This window comes from Perognathus longimembris, chromosome 17, assembly GCF_023159225.1.
Source record: "Perognathus longimembris pacificus isolate PPM17 chromosome 17, ASM2315922v1, whole genome shotgun sequence".
NCBI classification, from domain to species: Eukaryota; Metazoa; Chordata; class Mammalia; order Rodentia; family Heteromyidae; genus Perognathus; species Perognathus longimembris.
In genome coordinates, this window is record NC_063177.1 from 40,623,399 (window position 1) to 40,643,197 (window position 19,799).

A 19,799-nucleotide genomic window follows, 5' to 3' on the forward strand; every position below is an offset into this window, starting at 1 on the left:
TTAGCTGTCAGCCTCTGAGTAGCTAGGATTACAGGTGTAAGCCACCGTTGGCACCCAGATCTTCCTCTATATTCCACCCCACTTGCTGACTAGGAACTGGTGCCATTGGTACTTCCTGCCTGAGCCTCTACCAACGTTTCCCATTCTCTGAACTCATTCTTTCTTTGCTGACCTGAGTTTCCATGATCCTCAAGTTTAGCTATTAAGGAGTTAAAGCTAGGTGCTGGTGGCTCAAGCCTGTAATACTAGCTACTCAGGAGAATGAGATCTGAGGTTTTGTGATTCAAAACCAGACAAGACAGAAAAATTCCTGAGACTCATCTCCAATTGTCCAGCAAAAAAAGCAGAAGTGGGGGTGTGGCCCAAGTGGTAGAGTACTAGATTTGAGCAAAGAAGCTAAGCAAGTGCATGATGCTTTGAGTTCAAGTCCCAGTATTGTCACCAAAAATAAATAAATAAGAGGAGGGAGAAGAGAGCTAGGCCCAATCACCGTGGACATCATCCAGTCTCTTTCTTTACTTCAAGATAACTGCAGGGGCTGGGGATATAGCCTAGTGGCAAGAGTGCCTGCCTCGGATACACGAGGCCCTAGGTTCAATTCCCCAGCACCACATATACAGAAAACGGCCAGAAGCGGTGCTGTGGCTCAAGTGGCAGAGTGCTAGCCTTGAGCGGGAAGAAGCCAGGGACAGTGCTCAGGCCCTGAGTCCAAGGCCCAGGACTGGCCAAAAAAAAAAAAAAAGATAACTGCAAAGAAAGTGGAAACACTGGGTTTGGAGGGAACTTCAGCATGGGGGTCCTTCATAACTCTATATTTATGGAGAACCTCCTAATTCCATCTTGCCAGCTTTTCTAAAATACTCCAGCTGAGGTAGAGCTCAGTGGCCTAGCATATGCAAAGCCCTGCATCCTATTCCCAGAATGGCAAAAAAAGGGGGGGGGAGGAGGGAGAATAAAAAGTATAAAGAAAAAGGAAAGCTAAGTGTTGTGTGTGTGTGTGTGTATGTGTGTGTGTGTGTGGTGTAGTAGTAGTAATAGTAGTAGTCGTCCCAGATCAGGAGGCTGAGGCTAGAGAAGGATCACTTGAGCCTAGGAACATCTTGGGCAACATAATGAGATGGACTAAAACCAACAACAACAAAAATCCAGGCACTGATGGCTCAGGTGACTGAGGAGGCTGAAATTGGAAGCTCTCCATTTGAAGCCAGCCTGGGCAGGAAAATCCAGCTAGCAACCAAAAAGCCAGAAGTGTGGCTGTCTTTCAAGTGATAAAAAAAAAAAAAGCCAAGGGATGGGGCTGGGAATGTGGCTTAGTGGTGGAGTGCTTGCCCAGCATACATGAAGCCCTGGGTTCAAATCCTCAGCACCATATATACAGAAAAAGCCAGAAGTGGTGCTGTGGCTCAAGTGGTAGAGTGCTAGCCTTGAGCAAAAAGAAGCCAGGGACAGTGCTCAGGCCCTGAGTTCAAGCCCCAGGACTGGCAAAAAAAAAAAAAAAAGCGCCAAGGGATGGCAACCTGACCCTGAGTTCAAGCCCCAGTATTGGCACACGTGCTCACACACACACACACACACACACACACCACATACACACATACAAATCCAGCTTTACATTTATCATTTGCTTCAGCAATATTTCCCTCTTCCTCCCACATCCAAGTGTGTTTGTTTTTAATACTGGGGATTGACCCTAGAGCCTTACACTTGCTAGGCTAGTGCTCTATCATTGGGGTTACAACTTCAATCGTTTTCTTTCTTTATTATTTTAGACAAAGTCTCACCAATTTGGCTTGAGATAGCCAAATTACCTTCACCTCCCAAATAGCTGGAATGACAGGTGTAAGCATCTGCTTAGGCAACATCATCGGGATTCTCACAGAAGGTGAGCAATAGGCAGGTAAAACAGAAGACACATTTATTTAACTTAGAAAGGCAATAGAGGAGAAGGCATGGGCTTCTCATGTAGAAGATCCTGCAAGCAGCTTTGTGATCCTGGTGCAGTTCCTTTCCCTTGTGGAATTCAGTTTCCTAACCTGTAAATAATATCTGTTCCTCACCCTTCATGAGATCTTTATGAAGATGAAAATGAATAAATGGCTAGGTTGAAAGCTGCAACCTAGAGTGTAGGCAGTTGTCCTTCTTGGTCTTTGGGGTCCTGTTATCTGCTTTCCACCGTAATTGCAGCACGTATATCAACAGGGAGCACCAACACTGGATCTCTAGGGCTATCCACAGCCTGGCAAGATGACCTGGGTCTGGGGTCTCTGTACAGAAAGAAGGCTTGTCCATGGAAGATGAGGTTTTGTCCTCCAGCTCAGAAGCACAGAGGCCTTGAGGAAATCCTTGAGAAGGAACCTGGATAAGAGTTTTCTCTCCAGTTGCCAATCTGTACTCCATCCTAACAAGATCAAACGGAGCCACATGTATTGTAGCTCTGATGGGAGGCATAGGCTGTCCCAAGGTAAAGTCAGACATGACCATCCTGAGGGAGACTCAAGGCTGGCACCAATCAGATCGTGAGGAACTCAAGTCACAGGTGCACACCTGTAATCCCAGAATCCAGGTGGGTAAATCCACGAGGATCACGAGTTTGAAGCCAGAGTGAGCTACAGAGTCAGATCTTATGGCCAATAACCAAAACAAACAAAAAACATATAGACAGATGGATAAATAGAGAGTCCAACCAACCCAGCCGGTTCAAGTTCGGGTTCTGGTTCTCCATGGACTCATACAGAACGCTGCAGTCGTCTGGTCCCAAGGTGCCGCTTGGGGGCGACCGAGAGCCCATCCAGTTCCCCTTTAAGGCTGGGGCGGAAGACCGGAAGGTGAAGGATTTGCGTCGGCGGGATAGAAACAGCCCTGTCCCTTTAAGAGGGCGGAGACGCCGGTGTGGCGGCGGCTTCGAATGCGGCCTGCGGCGCCAGCCCTCCGTCTCTCGGCGACCCTCCCTCAGCCTCCTCTAGGGTCGCCGAGGCGCTTCCTGGTGACCCTCCGATCCCGGTAGCGTCGCCCACATCCCGACCCTTCCGCCTGGGCCGAGTCCGAGGCGGCCCCCTGAGTGTGGGTCGATCCATCCACTTCCCGGTCGGGGCCCGCCGCTGTCGCCATGGTAATGCCGTGTCTGAGCCTGGGGGGGAGGGGGAGGGGGTGTCACCGGGTCTCCGGGCCGCCGGGCCCCCGGGGGCTGCGGGGTCGGGGGCCGCACGGAGCACGGTGTAGTCTGCAGATCTGGGTAACGTGTTGGCCTGGACGAGCCCAAAACCTTGGGAAAGCCCTTCTTCCACACACAGGCCTCAGTTTCCCTCCTGGTTCCTTCCTTCTCTCTTTGAAGACCTGGGCACCCTGACCGGTGCGCATGCGCCACTCCCTCCTTCCTCCCCGCTTCTCCTCCGACCCTTGGCCTCCTGGGAGGGTCCCTGTCAATGGCTGCCTTGTTTCTCTGGCATCTGGAGTCAGAGACCACCTTTGGCACTGCTGGCTGGAAAGAAGAACCATGGATGCGGGCGGAGGCATTTCACCCTCTTGAGACTCTGGTTTTATGGGCCATTGGATTAGGTAGAAGGAAAGAAGCCGTTGCCTTGATTGTCAGAAACAGCACCCCGTGCCAGTCATGCTTGTCTTTATGGTAGTTTTCTTATGCTTGACAAACTTTGGGGATATTGTAAAATCCTCAGGCCCCTGTGGCACCGTGTTGCAGAAGATCTGCAGAAGATCCCCTCTGCAGCTCCTCCTTGTCTCCATCCCCCTCTCCCAAAATTAATGCCGATGGGTTTGAGTGGTTTCTGTTACCAGAAAGTATTTTAAGTCATTTAAGTAGTTAACCGAATCCCATTTCCTCTCTTCCCTATTCCTCCCTCAGCACTAGCAAAAAAAAAAAGGTATAAAACAAAAAAACAAAAGCGGTACACCTGATGGTCTTGTTAGAGCTGGGAAGATGCTTGACAAGGACAGAATGTACTTGCAAACAGTATTTTTTCTTCAGCCTCAATTGTTTTGTTTTCCTTTCAGGCATGCAGTTTGCAGAAGCTGTTTGTTGTGGAAGAGGAGTTTGAAGATGAGGTAGGAAGTGTTGGTGATCAGGGTGGCAAAGGAGGTCTTGAGATGTAAACAGCCAGGTGCAGAACATTTTGGAGCAGCTCACACAAACCTTTTAGTTGATGTGCATGCTTTTTTTTTTTTTAATCTTTGAGGCAGGATAAGAAATGTAAACAACCACTGGATGTGGCAGAATAGGCTTGTAATACCAGCACTCTGGAAGCTGAGTCAGAAGGCTCTCAAGTTCAAGGTTGGCCTGAGCTACCTAGATTCTCTCTCTCATAAAAAGCCTTATCACATGCCAATTAAATATTAATTTCTGTAGATGGCATAGATATTTCTACTGGGTACCAACTGGCCATATGAACCAGAAAAAAAAAGTGTGTATATATATATATATATATTTTCCCTAGGCTGTTTCTGGCAGGGGGATTTTGGTGCTAGGGATTGAACCTAGGGTTTTGTGTATCCTGAGCACATGCTCTTCCACTGAGTTGTGCAAACCTACTTTTTCCCCAGTGCTTTGCCTAAACTTCTCAAGAGTAGCTTATGCCTGGATGGTATTGTCAGTGCTGCACCAGAGATCCTTCTGGTAGCCTATACCCCATTTTTCCTTTTTTTTTTTTTTTTTTTTTTTTTGTGTGTGTGTGTGTGTGGTGGTTATGGTGTTGGAGGTCAAATCCAGTGCCTCACACATATGAGGTAAGTACTCTACCAACTAAGCTATGTCCCCAGACCTCTTTAAGGCCTTTGTTGTTATTGTTTTCTATTGGTCCTGGGGCTTGATCTCAGGGCCTAGACACTGTTCCTCAACTTTTGTGCTCAAGGCTATCACTCTAGTCACTTGAGCCACAGCTCTACTTCTGGCTTTTTTTTGGCCAGTCCTGGGCCTTGGACTCAGGGCCTGAGCACTGTCCCTGGCTTCTTCCCGCTCAAGGCTAGCACTCTGCCACCTGAGCCACAGTGCCCCTTCTGGCCGTTTTCCATATATGTGGTGCTGGGGAATCGAACCCAGAGCTTCATGTGTTGGAGGCAAGCACTCTTGCCACTAGGCCATATTCCCAGCCCTACTTCTGGCTTTTTAATGGTTAATTGGAGATGAAGGTCACAGGGACTTTCCTGCTAGGACTGGCTTTGAACTGTGATCTTGAGATCTCAGTCTCCTGAATAGCTAGGATTACAGGTGTGAGCCACCGCTAACTACTTTCTTTAAGGCTTTTGGAACTGGTATTTAAAGGAAAAAAACTCCTAAGAGCTCTTAAAAATTGGTCTCTGGGGCTGGAATGTTGCTCAATAGTAGATAGCTTGCCTAGTATTTACAAGGCCCTGGATTTGATCCCCAGCATTAAAAAGAAAAATAAGGTCTTTGGCTTGTCTCATTTATTCAGGCTCCAAGATAAGGGCACAGACCGGTTCTAGCCCTGTGAAGTTACTTAACCACTCTGAGTTTCAGTATCTGCATCCATAATATGAGAAGAATAATAATCCCATTCACAGAGCCATTGTGAGAATTCATTGAGAGAAATCTAATAAAATACCTATATGGAATTTGGTAATCAGTGAGTTTCCAAATGTTATCAGGTTTTGTTATTATGTATTATTCAAAACTACCAGCTTTGTCAAGGAGATGTGTCCTTGTCTTTATCTCTCAGCTTTGGGGAGGTGTGATGACAGGTGAAAAAGAGACTGTGAAAGTGGCCCTCTTGGGTCTTAGCAGATAATGATAGGATTGCCTAGCTGGTGATAGAATTGAAGGGAGGGCTCTGTTCCTCCAAGTTTTTGTGCACTGAAAGTGGCAAAGCAGTCCTCTGCCCTCTTCCCGGAGCACATGATAGTGTGTCTGAGAGTGACTAGTCACTCTCCAGGGTCATCAGGATTCTTATCATTCTGATCTGTTATGGCGAAGTCCTAAGGTGGTCTTGTTGGAGTTTCTGGACAATACACAAAGCAGGGACAAACCTTTTTCTAGCCCAGACCATCCAATGGAGCAGCAGGCGGTGTGGGCAGAGGGGGCCTTCCTGTCAGTTAAATCAGCAGTTCTGACTCAAAAACACCCTCAGAACAGAACAGAACAGAACAGGTCTGTTGCTCTTGAAGGTGTCAATATCACCTTGCTTCCCAACTGGAATCCATACTTAATTTAACCTGCCTGAAAAGCTATATTTAACGTCTGCCTATTTTGTTGGTTCCAGGGCTTTCTGGGTGTGTGTGTGGGGGTGTGTGTGTGTGTGTGGGTGTGGGTGTGGGTGTGTGTGTGTGTTGAAAGTGGGGAGTGGGCTGAGGCCAGGCAACCTAGGTTGCTGGGTACCAGAAAGCCGATCTCCTTGAGAAGGGTAAGGGTGTGTGTACTTGAGTGATTCTTTTAACTCTTTGGTGCCCTGGGACAGTTGCTCCCCTCCACTCCTCCAGTGTACTTCTTTTTTTTTTTTTTTTTTTTTTTTTTGGCCGGTCCTGGGCCTTGGACTCCGGGCCTGAGCACTGTCCCTGGCTTCTTCCCGCTCAAGGCTAGCACTCCGCCACTTGAGCCACAGCGCCGCTTCTGGCCGTTTTCTGTATATGTGGTGCTGGGGAATCGAACCTAGGGCCTCGTGTATCCGAGGCAGGCACTCTTGCCACTAGGCTATATCCCCAGCCCCCCTCCAGTGTACTTCTTGGAAATTAAGTGAGGGAGCTACCCAAAATTATAGCCTTGGAATGTTTCTGCTAGAAGCCTGCTGATAAGCTAGTGGGCAACGTAAGTTTGGTGAGAGACACCACCATTGCCTTTTGCTTGTTTTCTAACTAGTGTTTCTGTACATATATCTACACTCATGTGCCTAAAGAGTAAAAGAGTTTTATTTGTTTTTTGATGGTACTGGGGTTTGAACTCAAGGCCTCACACATGCTAGGCTAGCACTGTACCACTTGAGCCATACCTCCAGCCCTGTTTTTTCTTTATGGAGATGGAGTGTAGCAAATTTTTCTGCCCAGGCTAGACTTGATCCACAATCCTCCAGATCTCAGCCTTCTGGGTAAGCTAGGATTTTAAGTGTGAGCTACTGATGCCCAGCTGAGTTTTAAATTCTCAGATGTAAAGCCCCACTGTCTCTTCTCTGTAGGATTTCTTGTCTGCAGTGGAGAATGCTGAGAACCAGTTTGTTGGAGCACTGCCCATGAATGCTGGGCGCCTGAGACCTGTCTCTTCCAGGCCCCAAGAAGCCACGCAGGCGTTGAGGCCAGTGCCATTACATCCCCCTACTCCTCAAAGCCTCCCACCTCTGGGAGTCTGCCTCGCTACCTCCAGTGTACCTAGAACCATCACGGACCCATCTTCTACAGGAACAGTCCCCCTGAGGCCTGTCTCAACTTCCAGCTGCTGGACTGGCAATCAGAGAATGACCCTGCCAGAAGGACTGCAAGAGTCGGCCCCACTCCCATCCCCACACTCTGTTCGTACCTCGGAAAGGCATCAGCAGGACATGGGTGGCTTTGAGGGACCTGAACAAGATGACTTTGATAAAGTGCTGGCAAGCATGGAACTGGAGGGAGCTGGTGTGGGGCTGAAACGTGGAGTTAGCAGTGAGATCACACAAACCTTGCCTGCTCGGCAGCAGGAGGACCCAGTATTGACTAAGAAGGCCCGGAGAGCTGATCCAAGTGGGACATGCCAGAAGGGGCCCGTGCCAGCCACCCACACAGCAGGTGTTGGGTCAGTCCAGGATGAACCTCTCCAGCTGCCTGGCCACCATAGGAGTCCGTGGTCCCGCCTGAGACCTGGTGCTGTGGGCAGCCCTCCTGCCCCACCAGACTCGGCAGTTCCCACTTGGCAGCCTCCCTGGGAAGTCTGCCCCACAGGCCCCTCTGTTCCAGCACCTCAGCCTCTCGAAGCTGTGGGGGGTCCCATTCAGAACAGCCCTCAAAATCGAATGCCCAGTCCGCCATGTCAGTCTCCCAGTGCCTGGTTCCATGGCAAACCCCATTTTTCTGGACCTCAGACTCCCAACTCCAGTTGTTCTACTCCCTCAAAGACCAGCTCTGCTGTACTTTCTCGGGGGCCTTTGCCATTTCGAGCCCCAGTGTCTTCTGTTGAGTCTCCTGTTGTCACCCCAAAAGGTCCCCGTTCCTCCCTGGTTTCCCAGGCCACTGTTCAGACACCCAGAGTCACCAACCACTTGGTACAGCTGGTCACAGCTGCCAGCCGCACACCCCCACAGTCCACCCGCCCCTCTGCCAGAGCCAAAACTCGCCGCTTCCCTGGCCCAGCAGGCGTCCTGCCTCACCAGGTGAGTGACCAGCCCTGTAATGTTTCACAGGAAGGAAGCAAAGAGAGGGTTTGCAAAGCTGAGGAAGACAAAAGAAATGGGAATAAATGGAGTAGAGTAGTTGCTTAGTTGATACAAGGTCCTGTGTTAGTCCTCAATACTGAAAAAAAAAAAAAAGAAAAGAAAGAAAAAAAAGCTTAAAAATCCACCCACAGAAGAATTTCATGTCAACTGTTTACTAGCACTAGAGCAAGAAGATAGACTCATTTGCTAAGGGGTAGATATTGGGCAGTTTGCTTGGATCAGAATACAGAGGTTGAAGGCAGTGCCTGTTCTAAGGAGTTTATCGCTTTGTTTGGTTTTGTCAGTCCTGGGGCTTGAACTCAAGGCCTGGATACTGTCCTTGAACTTTTTGGCTCAAGACTAAGGCTCTACCACTTAAGCCACAGCTCCACTTCAGGCTTTTTGTTGGTTAATTGGAGAGCAGAGTCTCATGGACGTTCCTGCTCTAGCTGGCTTTGAACTGCAGTCCTCAGATCTCAGCCTCCTGAGCAGCTAGGATTACAGGCATGAGATACTGGTGCCTGGCTGTAAGGAGTTTATAGTGTAGGGGGAGAAGTGTGAACAGATGGTACACCCAAAGAGCTCTGTGTAAAAGCCAGTTGAGGGGGTGAGGACTGTCCAGCAGGAGTATTACCAGCCTAAGGGCACATGGTCTTGGAGATCCATGGAACAGTTTCACTGTGACTGCTTTGTGGAACCAATGTGTGGAGGCTGAGGCTGAAAAGGAAACAGCCTTGCTCAGAGTCTGATTGACGTGGTGGAGAGACAGAACCCAGCAAACTAGTTTCGGGTCAGATTACAGGCAGTTGGACTCTGAGGCTGTGGTTTGGTTGTGATAGTTGTGCACCCTTCCCTTCCTCCTTGGGGTGTTTGAAATAACTGCTGCCTGTTACTAGCTATTCCATAGTGTTTCAAGAGAAATCAGAGGTGGTCTGTGTACCTTCTGGGCTGGATCTCCCCAGAGGGAAGGGTTGGGGCCTGGAGAAGAGTCTTGGGAAAGCTGCCCCTTAGCTCATGACAGGCACATCTATTTGGGTCACTGCCCCCTTCAGGCAGCTCTGGGCCTTGCTCCTGGGCCAGCTCCAGCTTCCTCACATTCCCAAAACGATCCCCAAAGTGTCTTTTTTTGAGCTGCCAATGAGGCTCCTGAGACTGCGTTAGGAGAGATGTAATATGTGTTAATTGTCCCTGATAGTTTCCTGAACTCATTATGTAACCCAGACAAGAAGCTGTACTTGTAAATAACAGCTGCTGAGTTTGCTTTTGCCTTCTCCTTCTCTCTCTCCTCTTAGCATAGTGGGAAGAATCTGGAGGAGATCATGGTTTCCACACCCCAAACTCCGACTCACGGTGCTCGGGCTAAATTCCAGACAGAGGTAATTTCTTCCATGCTCATTTCTGGGCCTCATTGGAGACTGAGGGGGTATCCCTGCATTTCAGGTGTTAGGAATCGAAGCTGATGGTGGTAGGCCTGTATCCAAGGGCATCTGGGAATGCAATTTCAGAAGGCAGCAATTGTGCCAGCCTAAAATGAGATTCGTCCTGATGCCAACCAGGCATTAACTGATGCCATGCATCCAGCCTTCTTTTCCATTTGAGAAATGAAGGCCCAGCTAGCCCCTTCTTTTCCCAGGGGAGGAGAAAGTAGTAGGCATGGTGTCTGTGATGGTATCTTGGTAACCCTTCCTCTCAGGTTTCTAGACACTAAGTTGGGAAGGATCTGTCTTCCATCTTGCCTCAAAAGGATTCCCTTTCACTGATGAGAACAACTTCCCTAGCCTTGGGGTTCTGATTTCTCTACTCTATCTCCATGCCCCCTTTTGCTTATGACTCTCCCTAGTATGTCTTCTCTTTGCTCCCAGATCTGCCAGTCCATTTCAAATCCAAAGCAGTTAATAGTCATTTAGATTCAAAGCAGTGACTAACATAAGAAGTTTAAGTGCAAGAAGATACAATAGGGGCTGGGGATATGGCCTAGTGGCAAGAGAGCTTGCCTCATATACATGAGGCCCTGGGTTCGATTCCCCAGCACCACATATATAGAAAATGGCCAGAAGTGGCGCTGTGGCTCAAGTGGTAGAGTGCTAGCCTTGAGCAAAAAGAAGCCAGGGACAGTGCTCAGGCCCTGAGTCCAAGGCCCAGGACTGGCCAAAAAAAAGAAGAAGATATAATAGGGCTGGGAATATGGCCTAGTGGCAAGAGCGCTTGCCTTGTATACATGAAGCCCAGGGTTCGATTCCCCAGCACCACATATATAGAAAATGGCCAGAAGTGGCACTGTGGCTCAAGTGGCCGAGTGCTAGCTTTGAGCAAAAATAAGCCAGGGACAGTGATCAGGCCCTGAGTCCAAGGCCCAGAACTGGCAAAAAAAAAAAAAAAAAAAAAAAAGAAGATATAATAAAAGAAGGTTAAAGCAGAGGCATCCCAAATCAAATATGGATTGATTGGATTCAAAATGGTTAAGACACTCACAAGTCTATAAATACATATGTTGGGTCCCTATCCCTAAGAGGTTATATATTAGTCTATTACAAGATACAAATATGGGTAGCTTTTTGCTTCATTGTAAGTAATGTTGGGACCTGATTTTTTTTCGTTGCCTCTGGGGCTTGAACTCAAGGCCTGGGCACTGTCCCTGAGCTTTTGTGCTCAAAACTAGCACTCTACCACTTTGAGCCATAACTCCACTTCTGGTTTTTAGGTGGTTAATTGGAAATAAGAGTCTCATGGACTTTCTTGCCTGGGCTGGCTTTGAACTGCTCTCCTCAGATCTCAGCCTCCTGAGTAGCTAGGATTATAGGCATGAGCCATTAGTGTCCAGCTTAGGACCTAATTTTTTTTTAATTTTTTTTTTTTTGGTTTCGTTTTGTTTGCCAGTCCTGTGGCTTGAACTCAGGGCATGAGCAACTGTCTCTGACTTCTTTTTGCTCAAGGCTAGCACTCAAGGCTAGCACTCTACCACTTGAGCCACAGAACCACTTCCAGCTTCTTCTATTTATGTGATGCTAAGGAATCAAACCCAGAGCTTCATGCATGCTAGGCAAGCACTCTCCCGCTAAGTCACATTCCCAGCCACTGATTTTTTTTTTTAAACAAAAGAATTAGCAGCACTTTTACTGTAGCCGCTTAGTGGAAGATGTGCTATACAGCTAGATTCCAATACCACTTTGTGGCCTTGGAGCTAATTGAGAGGAGAGACAGACCACCAGGCTCCACTTTTCCCCAGGGGTTCATCATTCCTCTCCGACCCCTCTGATCCATCTCAGTCAAAGGTCTATCACTAATGCAGACCCACTAATGCAAGTTCCCTTGTGCTCTATGGTGCCAGGTTGTTGCTAGTTCCCAGGCATCAGTGGAGGAAGATTTTGGGCAAGGGCCTTGGTTGACCATGAAATCTGCTCTGGGCCTGGATGAGAACGACCCCACTTGCTTCCTCTGCACCTACAGCATCATCATGGTGCTTCGGAAGGTAAGGGTCCTAAGTGCTGAGACCCTACAGTGAGACTGTTTTGTACCAGCCTCCTGCCTTGCTCTGCCTTAGCATGGGGCTGTCTGCTCCTTTTTACACCAGGTCATCCCAAGGGGGTAACTGGAAGTCCCCTTAGTTGTATCTATGACTTCTTATCTTTTCCCTATTGCCCACAGTCCTGGGCACGGGCAAAAGGAAAGAAGAATGGGTTCTGGGCTGGCTTCTGCACTTCCAGGGACTGCATGAGGGCTGGGGTCACACATTGCTACCCTGAGCGATCTCAATGGTCCAGACCATATGCAGATTCCTGTTAGAATCTGTGCAAGCACACCCCTGCCCGTGGCCTGCTGCACTGGAGTGATATATAAGTACTATATATGAGGGGCTGGGAATACGGCCTAGTGGCAAGAGAGCTTGCCTCATATACCTGAAGCCCTGGGTTTGATTCCCCAGCACCACATATATAGAAAACAGCCAGAAGTGGCTCTGTGGCTCAAGTGGCAGAGTGCTAGCCTTGAGCAAAAGGAAGACAGGGACAGTGCTTAGGCCCTGAGTTCAAGGCCCAGGACTGGCAAAAAAAAGTACTATATATGAAAGAAAGAGCACAGGGAAGGGAAATGAAGGACCTGCCATCTTTAGGTCTGCAATGGGAGATAGATGCGCCCTTCCAACTGTCTTTTTACCCTTTACAAAGGAATCAATCATCACCACACTGTAGTCTTAGCACACTTAGAGGTCTGGGAGGCTACAGATGAGCCTTGGCTAGCTCAGTGAATGCCTTTCCCTTTAAGCAGGCAGCCCTGAAGCAGCTTCCCAGAAACAAGGTTCCCAACATGGCTGTGATGATCAAGTCTCTGACTCGGAGCACGGTGGATGCGAGTGTGGTTTTTAAGGACCCCACAGGTAAGACATTAGGTACTAGATATGTCTCAGAAGCAGCCTCTGTTGAGCCTAGGAGGTGAGGAGAAATCACCCTCTCCATTTGAAGAATATGCAGGCAAGGAGCAACCCATGTCCTAGACAGGGCTCAAGCCAGTCACTATTGTGACCCTGTGACTGACTGCCATGTGGTATTTACAGGAGAGATGCAGGGGACTGTGCACAGGGTGCTGCTGGAGACACACCAGAATGAGTTGAAGCCTGGCTCAGTGCTGCTGCTGAAGCAGGTAATGGAGCTTGGAGTGGGCTGCCTACCCTGGAGAGAGCCCCCAGGCTGTCGGTGCTTTCCCTGGATGGCTACCTTCTCTTCCAAGGCCCAAGCAGAGAGCAGCCAGATTATTGCTAGGGCCTGGTTTTGCCAGAGCCAAGAGCAGGCCTGTGGCCCTTGAGAGGCTCTAGCTTTTCAGGCTTAAATAGGGATGGAGGGCTGTGTGGGGTTGGGGCATGGGAAGTGGTTCTACTCTGTTAGTAAGGCTGGAGAAGGAACAATTTGTGTGACCCTGATGCAGAAGGCACTGAACAAGAGGCCAGCAGATACCTAGTGCTCTATCAGACGCTTACCTTCCTTCCTCATCTCCAGATTGGAGTGTTTTCTCCTTCACTCCGGAATCACTATCTCAATGTGACACCCAACAACCTGGTCCATATTTACAGCCCAGATTCTGGGGATGGGAACTTTCCAAAGCCATCTCATCCCTTCTCCAAGGTAAGAGGAACGAGGAACAGGATGGATGGGGACTGGTGGAGCTATGCTTCTAGATCTTCCTATTTCCTCCTCTCCTCCACCCTGGGGAGCCAGGGCATGAAGGGAGCAGTTGCCCTGAGGTGAAGAGGTGTCCTTGGGGACAAGATTATCCCCTCCTGTCTCTGGTCTAACCGCCTACCAGACGGCTTAGTAACAGTACCTTCAGGAGCAGCTGGCTTCTTGGTGATCACTGTGTCTGATGGCAGGCTTGAGCACCTGAGAGCAGAGGAGTCACTTGAGAACCTACCAGGGTAAGGGCCCACTGGGAGGCGGGGTGCAGGGTGGGAGGATGACAGATGGAGGGCCAAACCTGCTCTAGGTGGCTGTGTAGAGAACAGAGAGCCACCATGACCTGTCAGGTGAGCCAGCACTTACTCTGTATTATCTCTCCTGGCCTCTGTTCTGCTAGGCGAGGTGGGAACAACTGCACAGAGCACTTGGGGGTCACCCCTTTAGGAACCAAGGTGAGTATCTAGTGTCTCAGGAGGTGAGGATAGGTTCTAGGCAGCTCTGTTTCCAGGGGTGAGTGCAGAGCCTAGGTCTGACTTGCTGCCCTCACCCTGCTGGGATCCAGGCCTGGAGACCAGAAATTCTGGGTCTTCTCCAAGCTGTGACCTTGGGCAAATCCTGTGTCCGTCTCTTCCCCCCCCCCCACGCCCCCCATTGCATCATCCTTAGAACACGTGGGTTAGGCTTCATGACCTCTCGTTGACTTGGATCTTTGGGGTTTTTTTTGTTGTTGTTGTTGTTGTTTTTGCCAGTCCTGGGCCTTGGACTCAGGGCCTGAGCACTGTCCCTGGCTTTTTTGCTCAAGGCTAGCACTCTGCCACTTGAGCCACAGCGCCACTTCTGGCCATTTTCTATATATGTGGTGCTGGGGAATTGAACCCAGGGCTTCATGTATACGAGGCAAGCACTCTTGCCACTAGACCATATTCCCAGCCCCTGACTTGGATCTTTACCTCTGATTTGCTAAATTTCCTTCATCTACTTAAATTTCCCACATTTTCTCAAAATTACCCCACCTCTAAAAATAATGTTTTTCTTTAAAATTTCTGATTAGCTGGGCACTGGTGGCTCATGCCTCTAATCCTAGATACTCAGGCTGCTGAGATCCGAAGATCATGGTTTAAAGCCAGCCTGGGCAGGAAAGACTCTTATCTCCAATCACCAGAAAACTGAGAGTGGCACAGTGGCTCAAAGTGGTAGAGCACTAGCCATGAGTGAAAAAGCTCAGAAATAGTGCCCAGGCCCAGAGTTCAAGCCCCATAACTGACAAAAAGGAAGTTCTGATCATATACACTTACTGCAATAACAGCATAAACAAAATTGGAGCTGACCCTGTTCCCACTCCCATTCCCTAAGGCTAACCATTGTCACCAGTTTACTTAACCAGTCTCAGTTATCTGCCTTAGTTATTAGCTAATTTGAGCACTGTTAACAGTTTATTTTGTTTTTGGTCGTGAGGCTTGAACTCTGGCCTTGGGTGCCATCCCCAAGCTCTTCAGCTCAAAGCTCTCTACCAGTTGAGCCACAGTGCCACTTGCAGTTTTCTGGTGGTTAATTGGAGATAAGAGTTTCAGGGACTTTCCTGCCTGGGCTGGCTTTACACAGAGATCCTCAGGTCTCAGCCTCCTGAGTAGCTAGGATTATAGGTGTGAGCCACCAGCACCTGGCTAACAGTTTATTCTTAATTCCAGGCTTACTCCTCAACATCTTTCTGGATGTCTTCTACACCTTCTACTCTGATTACACAGACTCCCTAACTAAAATATTAAGTACCAGTAGAATTAGGAAAGAAAAAAATTAGCCAAACAAGGTCTATTTGTCTTAATTATCTGCTGTTTTGAGTGCCTGGTGTGTCAGGTCCATCCCTTAGTCTGGAACTGGAACGTCTTGGTCCTTGCCACACATTTCCACCATGTCTCCTTCCTGAGCCCCTGCCTAATCCTTGGAGGGTGTGTGAATAGAGGTAGTACCATCCAAAGGGGCTTCAGAGACATGAGCACTGGTAACCAGATCTTCTGTCTCCAGGGTCCCAGAAGCTTCGATGACAGCTTCCAGCCTGATGTCACCCCAAAGCCAGCACAGAATCCAGGGGTGTCCCCAGAGGAAGAACTCCCAGAAGCAGGTAAGGTAACACAGCCCATCCAGATCCGGAGAGGCTCTGTGTCCTCTGGTGCGGCTCAGAGAGTGTCTTCCTGGCCTCATCTTATTCCTCTCGGGAGTCTTGGGACCTTAACATAATCTCAAAGAAATGAGATAGGGCATCTGCTTTGGCAAGACCACAAACGAGTTAACAGAGTGACAAAAAGCTAAGTGTGGCCCACGTGTTCCCCTATTTCTAATGCATGCATCATCAGCCTCAGGAGGGAACATTGCCAGCCTCCATCCAGGTGGACAGGTGCTGTCCTTGTGTCATACACACAAATCACAGAGGCACCGTCCCCGTCCCACTGAAGCTCAGAGGCCCTTGAGGGAGTGCTGAGTCATCACATGCCCAAGTGGTTAGAGGGACCAGGACACAAACCTAAGAGGCTCAAATGCAGAACTCTTGTGGTAGCAGTACAAGGAGGCTATATCACTAGGTGAAGCCAGCACAAACCACAGTCACTTTCTTAGGTTTTGTTTTTTGGGCCACGACCAGGACTCGAACTCACTTGGTATCTGATATGTTCACTCATGAGTTGATGCTCTACCACCTGGTCGGATGTTTTTTTTTTTTTTTGTGCCTGGTACTGGGGCTTGCACTCAGGGCCTGGGTACTATCCCTACTATCCCTTAGCTTTTTTGCTCAAGGCTGGCACTCTACCACTTAAGCTGCAGCTCTACTTCTGGCGCTGTCTGTGTGTGTGTGTGTGTGTGTGTGTGTGTGTGTGTGTGTGTGTGTGTGTGTTACTAAGGTTTGAACTCAGGGCTTCATGCTTGCTAGACAAATTCTCTGCCACTCAAATCATACCCCTAGCCCTTATTCTGACTTTTCTTTCTTGGTGGTTAATTGGTGATTTTTGGTGATTAATCAGAGATAAGAGTCTCACAGACTTTCCTGCCCAGGCTGGCTTTGAACCATGATCCTTATATCTCAGCCTGCTGAGTAAATAGGATTACAGGCGTGAGCCACTACTGCCCAGCTGACTTTTCTTAGTTTTTTGATTTCAGCAATTTAACTCTATCTGGCCCTAACAGTCACAGGATTAAGGTTGTTTTACGCTAACCAAATTTACAGTATAGTATATCTGTGGATAAACCCACAAAGCCATTATTTACATCCTATGAAAATATTGGGAAAAAATATATTGGCCCTTTGAGATTGGAGGCACGACTCAGTTGAGTGGGTGACAGGTACCAAGTTCAAGTTTTGGTCTTAGACCTACATATTGGCCCCTTTTTCTGGAGTCTTGCACTGTCTGGACTCTCCACCTGTCCTTGCAACCTCAGAAGAGGTTGCTGGTGGTCATGGAGCAGGCATGAGGACAGTTGACTAAAGACTATGAGGGCTGGTGTCACATCTCTACTGTAGGGACAGAGCTGCTGAGCGGGCAACCCCTAGTGGTGCTAGACAGGTTGGAGACATTAAATGGAAGTCTTGCTCCATCTCTCAGTTTCTTCGTGCACCCTTACTTCTCATTCTCCATTTCCCATGGTGCTTCTCTAACCATTATAGGACAACTATAAAAAGTCCTGTAGGACTATAAAAGATGTGTAGGACAACATCTTTTGCTGTAAGCACATTTTAGCACCTCCCCCTTGAGTCCGATGCTGGTCACCTTAATTAAACTTTGAATGCTCCCCAAATGAACTTCTCTCCTTCCTTCCAGCAGCAGTGTTTATTGGGTGCTTTTTTCAGCACTAGGCTCTTCGGGATAAGTATCCAGGCTATCTGATTTTCCCTAAGGCCTTCTGACCCCATCTAGAAAGTGCACTTATCTAGTTGGCAGTAGTAAGTCTAGTGTTGGATGGTCTGAGGGCAAGCTGTTTTACCTGTTGACCCCTGTTGTCTGAGTACAGTGGAATGTATGCCCTGAGAAGGGTTTGTGAGCACAGCAAGCATTCAGTGACTATTAGCTGTTATTATTTACTGGAGGATCTCAACAGGGATTCCCAAGGTCAGTTTAAGCACTGCATTGGAGACTGCAATCAGAAATGGCTCCTTTCCTCATGCCCATTATAGGGAAGGGGACGGCGCTGTGTGTGGTTCTCAAAGTGGTGACTCATACATCTTTCTCCTGCTCAGGGAACAGAATGCTCAGAAGTCTTCCTATTCAGTACCATGCCTCTAGATGATAGGAGATGATAGGAGAACTATTGAGGCTCAAGAGTCGGGCTTGAACTCGAGGCCTGGGCACTGTCTCTAAGCAATTTTGCTCAAGGCTAGTAGTCTACCCTGTTGGGTCACAGCACTACTTCCAGTTTTCTGGTGGTTAATTGGAGATAAGAGTGTCATAGACTTTCCTGCCCTGGCTGGTTTTGAACCATGATCCTCTAGACCTCAACCTCCTGAGTAGCTAGGATTACAGGCATGAGCCACTGGTGCCCAGCTCCCATTTTTCTTTTCTTTGTATTTTTTTTTTTTTTTTTTGTGGTGCTGGGGAATGAACTGAGGTCCTGTGCACACTAGGCAAATGCTCTACCACTGAGCTTCATCCCCAGCTGTCTTGTTTGTTTGTTTGCTTTTCTGAGACAGAGTCTTTATGTAGCCCAGGCTGACTTAGAACTCAACTTCACAGGCTTCCTGTCTCAGCCTCCTAAGTGGGTTATGCCAGCTATGCCCTGCTACGTGTATGTTGTGCGTTGTATATATATGTGTGTGTGTGTGTGTGTGTGTATGTGTGTGTGTGTACGAGGAGCAGAGAGAAAAAGTGAGGCTGTCCTCATCCCACTCACATGGTCACTGCTGCCCAGGGAGATCCCTTTCCTCGGCTGCACAGCCAGCCCAGGCCCCCCGATAGGGTAGCTTTAGTCTGTGCTCATATAGAACCCTAATGTGGTCAGGGGCTATCCCACCCGTTTCCTTCTGCAGATGACCTGGATGGACTCCTGAGTGAACTCCCTGAGGACTTCTTCGATGTGCCCAGCAGTTGGGACTGCCCCAAAGCAGGGCATCCACCATGAGCCTGCAACATCTCCTCTCCCAGGCAATCTGGGTATATGGGTCTCGTCTGCAGTAGAGCGGGCCGGCCGAGCGTTTCTGCAGGGTCTCTCTCCGGATGCTTCCGGGAGCATTCTCCATCGGCTGTGTGCTGCTGTGGCCTGGGGACTGTCTTTGGCACTGGCATTCTAGAACGGAACTGAAGACTGGCTCTCCCACCTTCCAAGTCCTCCTGCCAACAGGAACGGTGCTCGACTCCTTCCTCAGCCTCACTTTACAGGATGTTGGGCCTGGTGCTCCTTGTCCCTGGTCAGCTGAGTAGCTCTGTTACACCACTGGTGTCTTGAGGCCCAGGGTTCCTAGGTGCTGAGGTCACAGTATGGGATGTTGGACGTGGTTCTGAAATAAAGCAGCCCTGCTTCACCTGCCTCTTCTTTCTCACGCCTGCCCTGCCCCCTGCTCAGGCATGAGCACAAGCCAGAGCAGAGCCCGGCAACTTTCTTGTCTTTTTCACATGCTTTTTTTTTTTTTTCTTTCTTTTAAACAGTTTCATATTTATAAAATTGTAAAAATACTTGAGAATACCCTTGCACTCCTTATCCATAGCATTACTCTTTTCTCTATTAACAGCTTGTATTAATATGGGATATCACAACTTTTATTTTTTAAAAAAGCTTTTATGTTATTTTAGGACAGACTCTCACTGCAGTGCAGGTGAGCCTGGAACCTGCTAGGTAACCCAGGTGTGGGGGAAGGGCAGTTCTCCTGCCTCAGTCTCCAGAGTGCTGGGATTGCAGGTATGCACATCACACCTGGCTCAGCTTCTCACAGTTAATGAGCCAAGGTTGATTCATTATCACCGACTCTAGACTTTTTTTCAGATTTATATGGTTTTCCCTCGTAGCCTTGTTCTATTTCAGAATCCCATCCAGGATCCATTCCAGTCTCTTTAGGGCCTGTTGTCTATGGCAGCTTTTCAGACTTGGCTTGCATTGGATGACCTCAGCAGTTGTGGGATGTGCTGGCCAGCCTTTGGATGCCTCCCTGTTAGGGTGTTTTTCTCATGATGAGACTGTGGTTGTGGATTTTGGGGGGGAAGGTTGGCAGTAGGGTGCTATTTGCTTTACATTCTCTCAAGGTGCATGCTGAACTCGAGCACCTAGCTGAGGTAGGGTCTGTCACGTTTCTCCACTATGAAGTTAATATTGTCTTCCTTTC

The 19,799-nt window shown here is 48.6% G+C and overlaps 1 protein-coding gene across 1 annotated transcript; it reads left to right on the forward strand.

Moving 5' to 3' along the window:
- The first annotated feature begins 3,097 nt into the window (after positions 1 to 3,097).
- On the forward strand, positions 3,098 to 19,221 carry Hrob (homologous recombination factor with OB-fold). The gene is made up of 10 exons (XM_048365768.1): positions 3,098 to 3,109; positions 4,009 to 4,059; positions 7,134 to 8,297; positions 9,632 to 9,715; positions 11,668 to 11,808; positions 12,603 to 12,711; positions 12,889 to 12,974; positions 13,328 to 13,453; positions 15,527 to 15,623; positions 18,513 to 19,221. The coding sequence occupies exons 1-10, from the start codon at positions 3,107 to 3,109 to the stop codon at positions 18,602 to 18,604; spliced, it is 1,953 nt and encodes a 650-aa protein (XP_048221725.1). The 5' UTR covers positions 3,098 to 3,106; the 3' UTR covers positions 18,605 to 19,221.
- The last annotated feature ends 578 nt before the right edge of the window (positions 19,222 to 19,799 follow it).

Coding starts and splice junctions, on each gene's coding strand:
- Hrob (XM_048365768.1), top strand. Junction 4,060..7,133: donor AAGAGGAGTTTGAAGATGAG/GTAGGAAGTGTT, acceptor TCTTCTCTGTAG/GATTTCTTGTCTGCAGTGGA. Junction 12,712..12,888: donor GGTTTTTAAGGACCCCACAG/GTAAGACATTAG, acceptor TGGTATTTACAG/GAGAGATGCAGGGGACTGTG.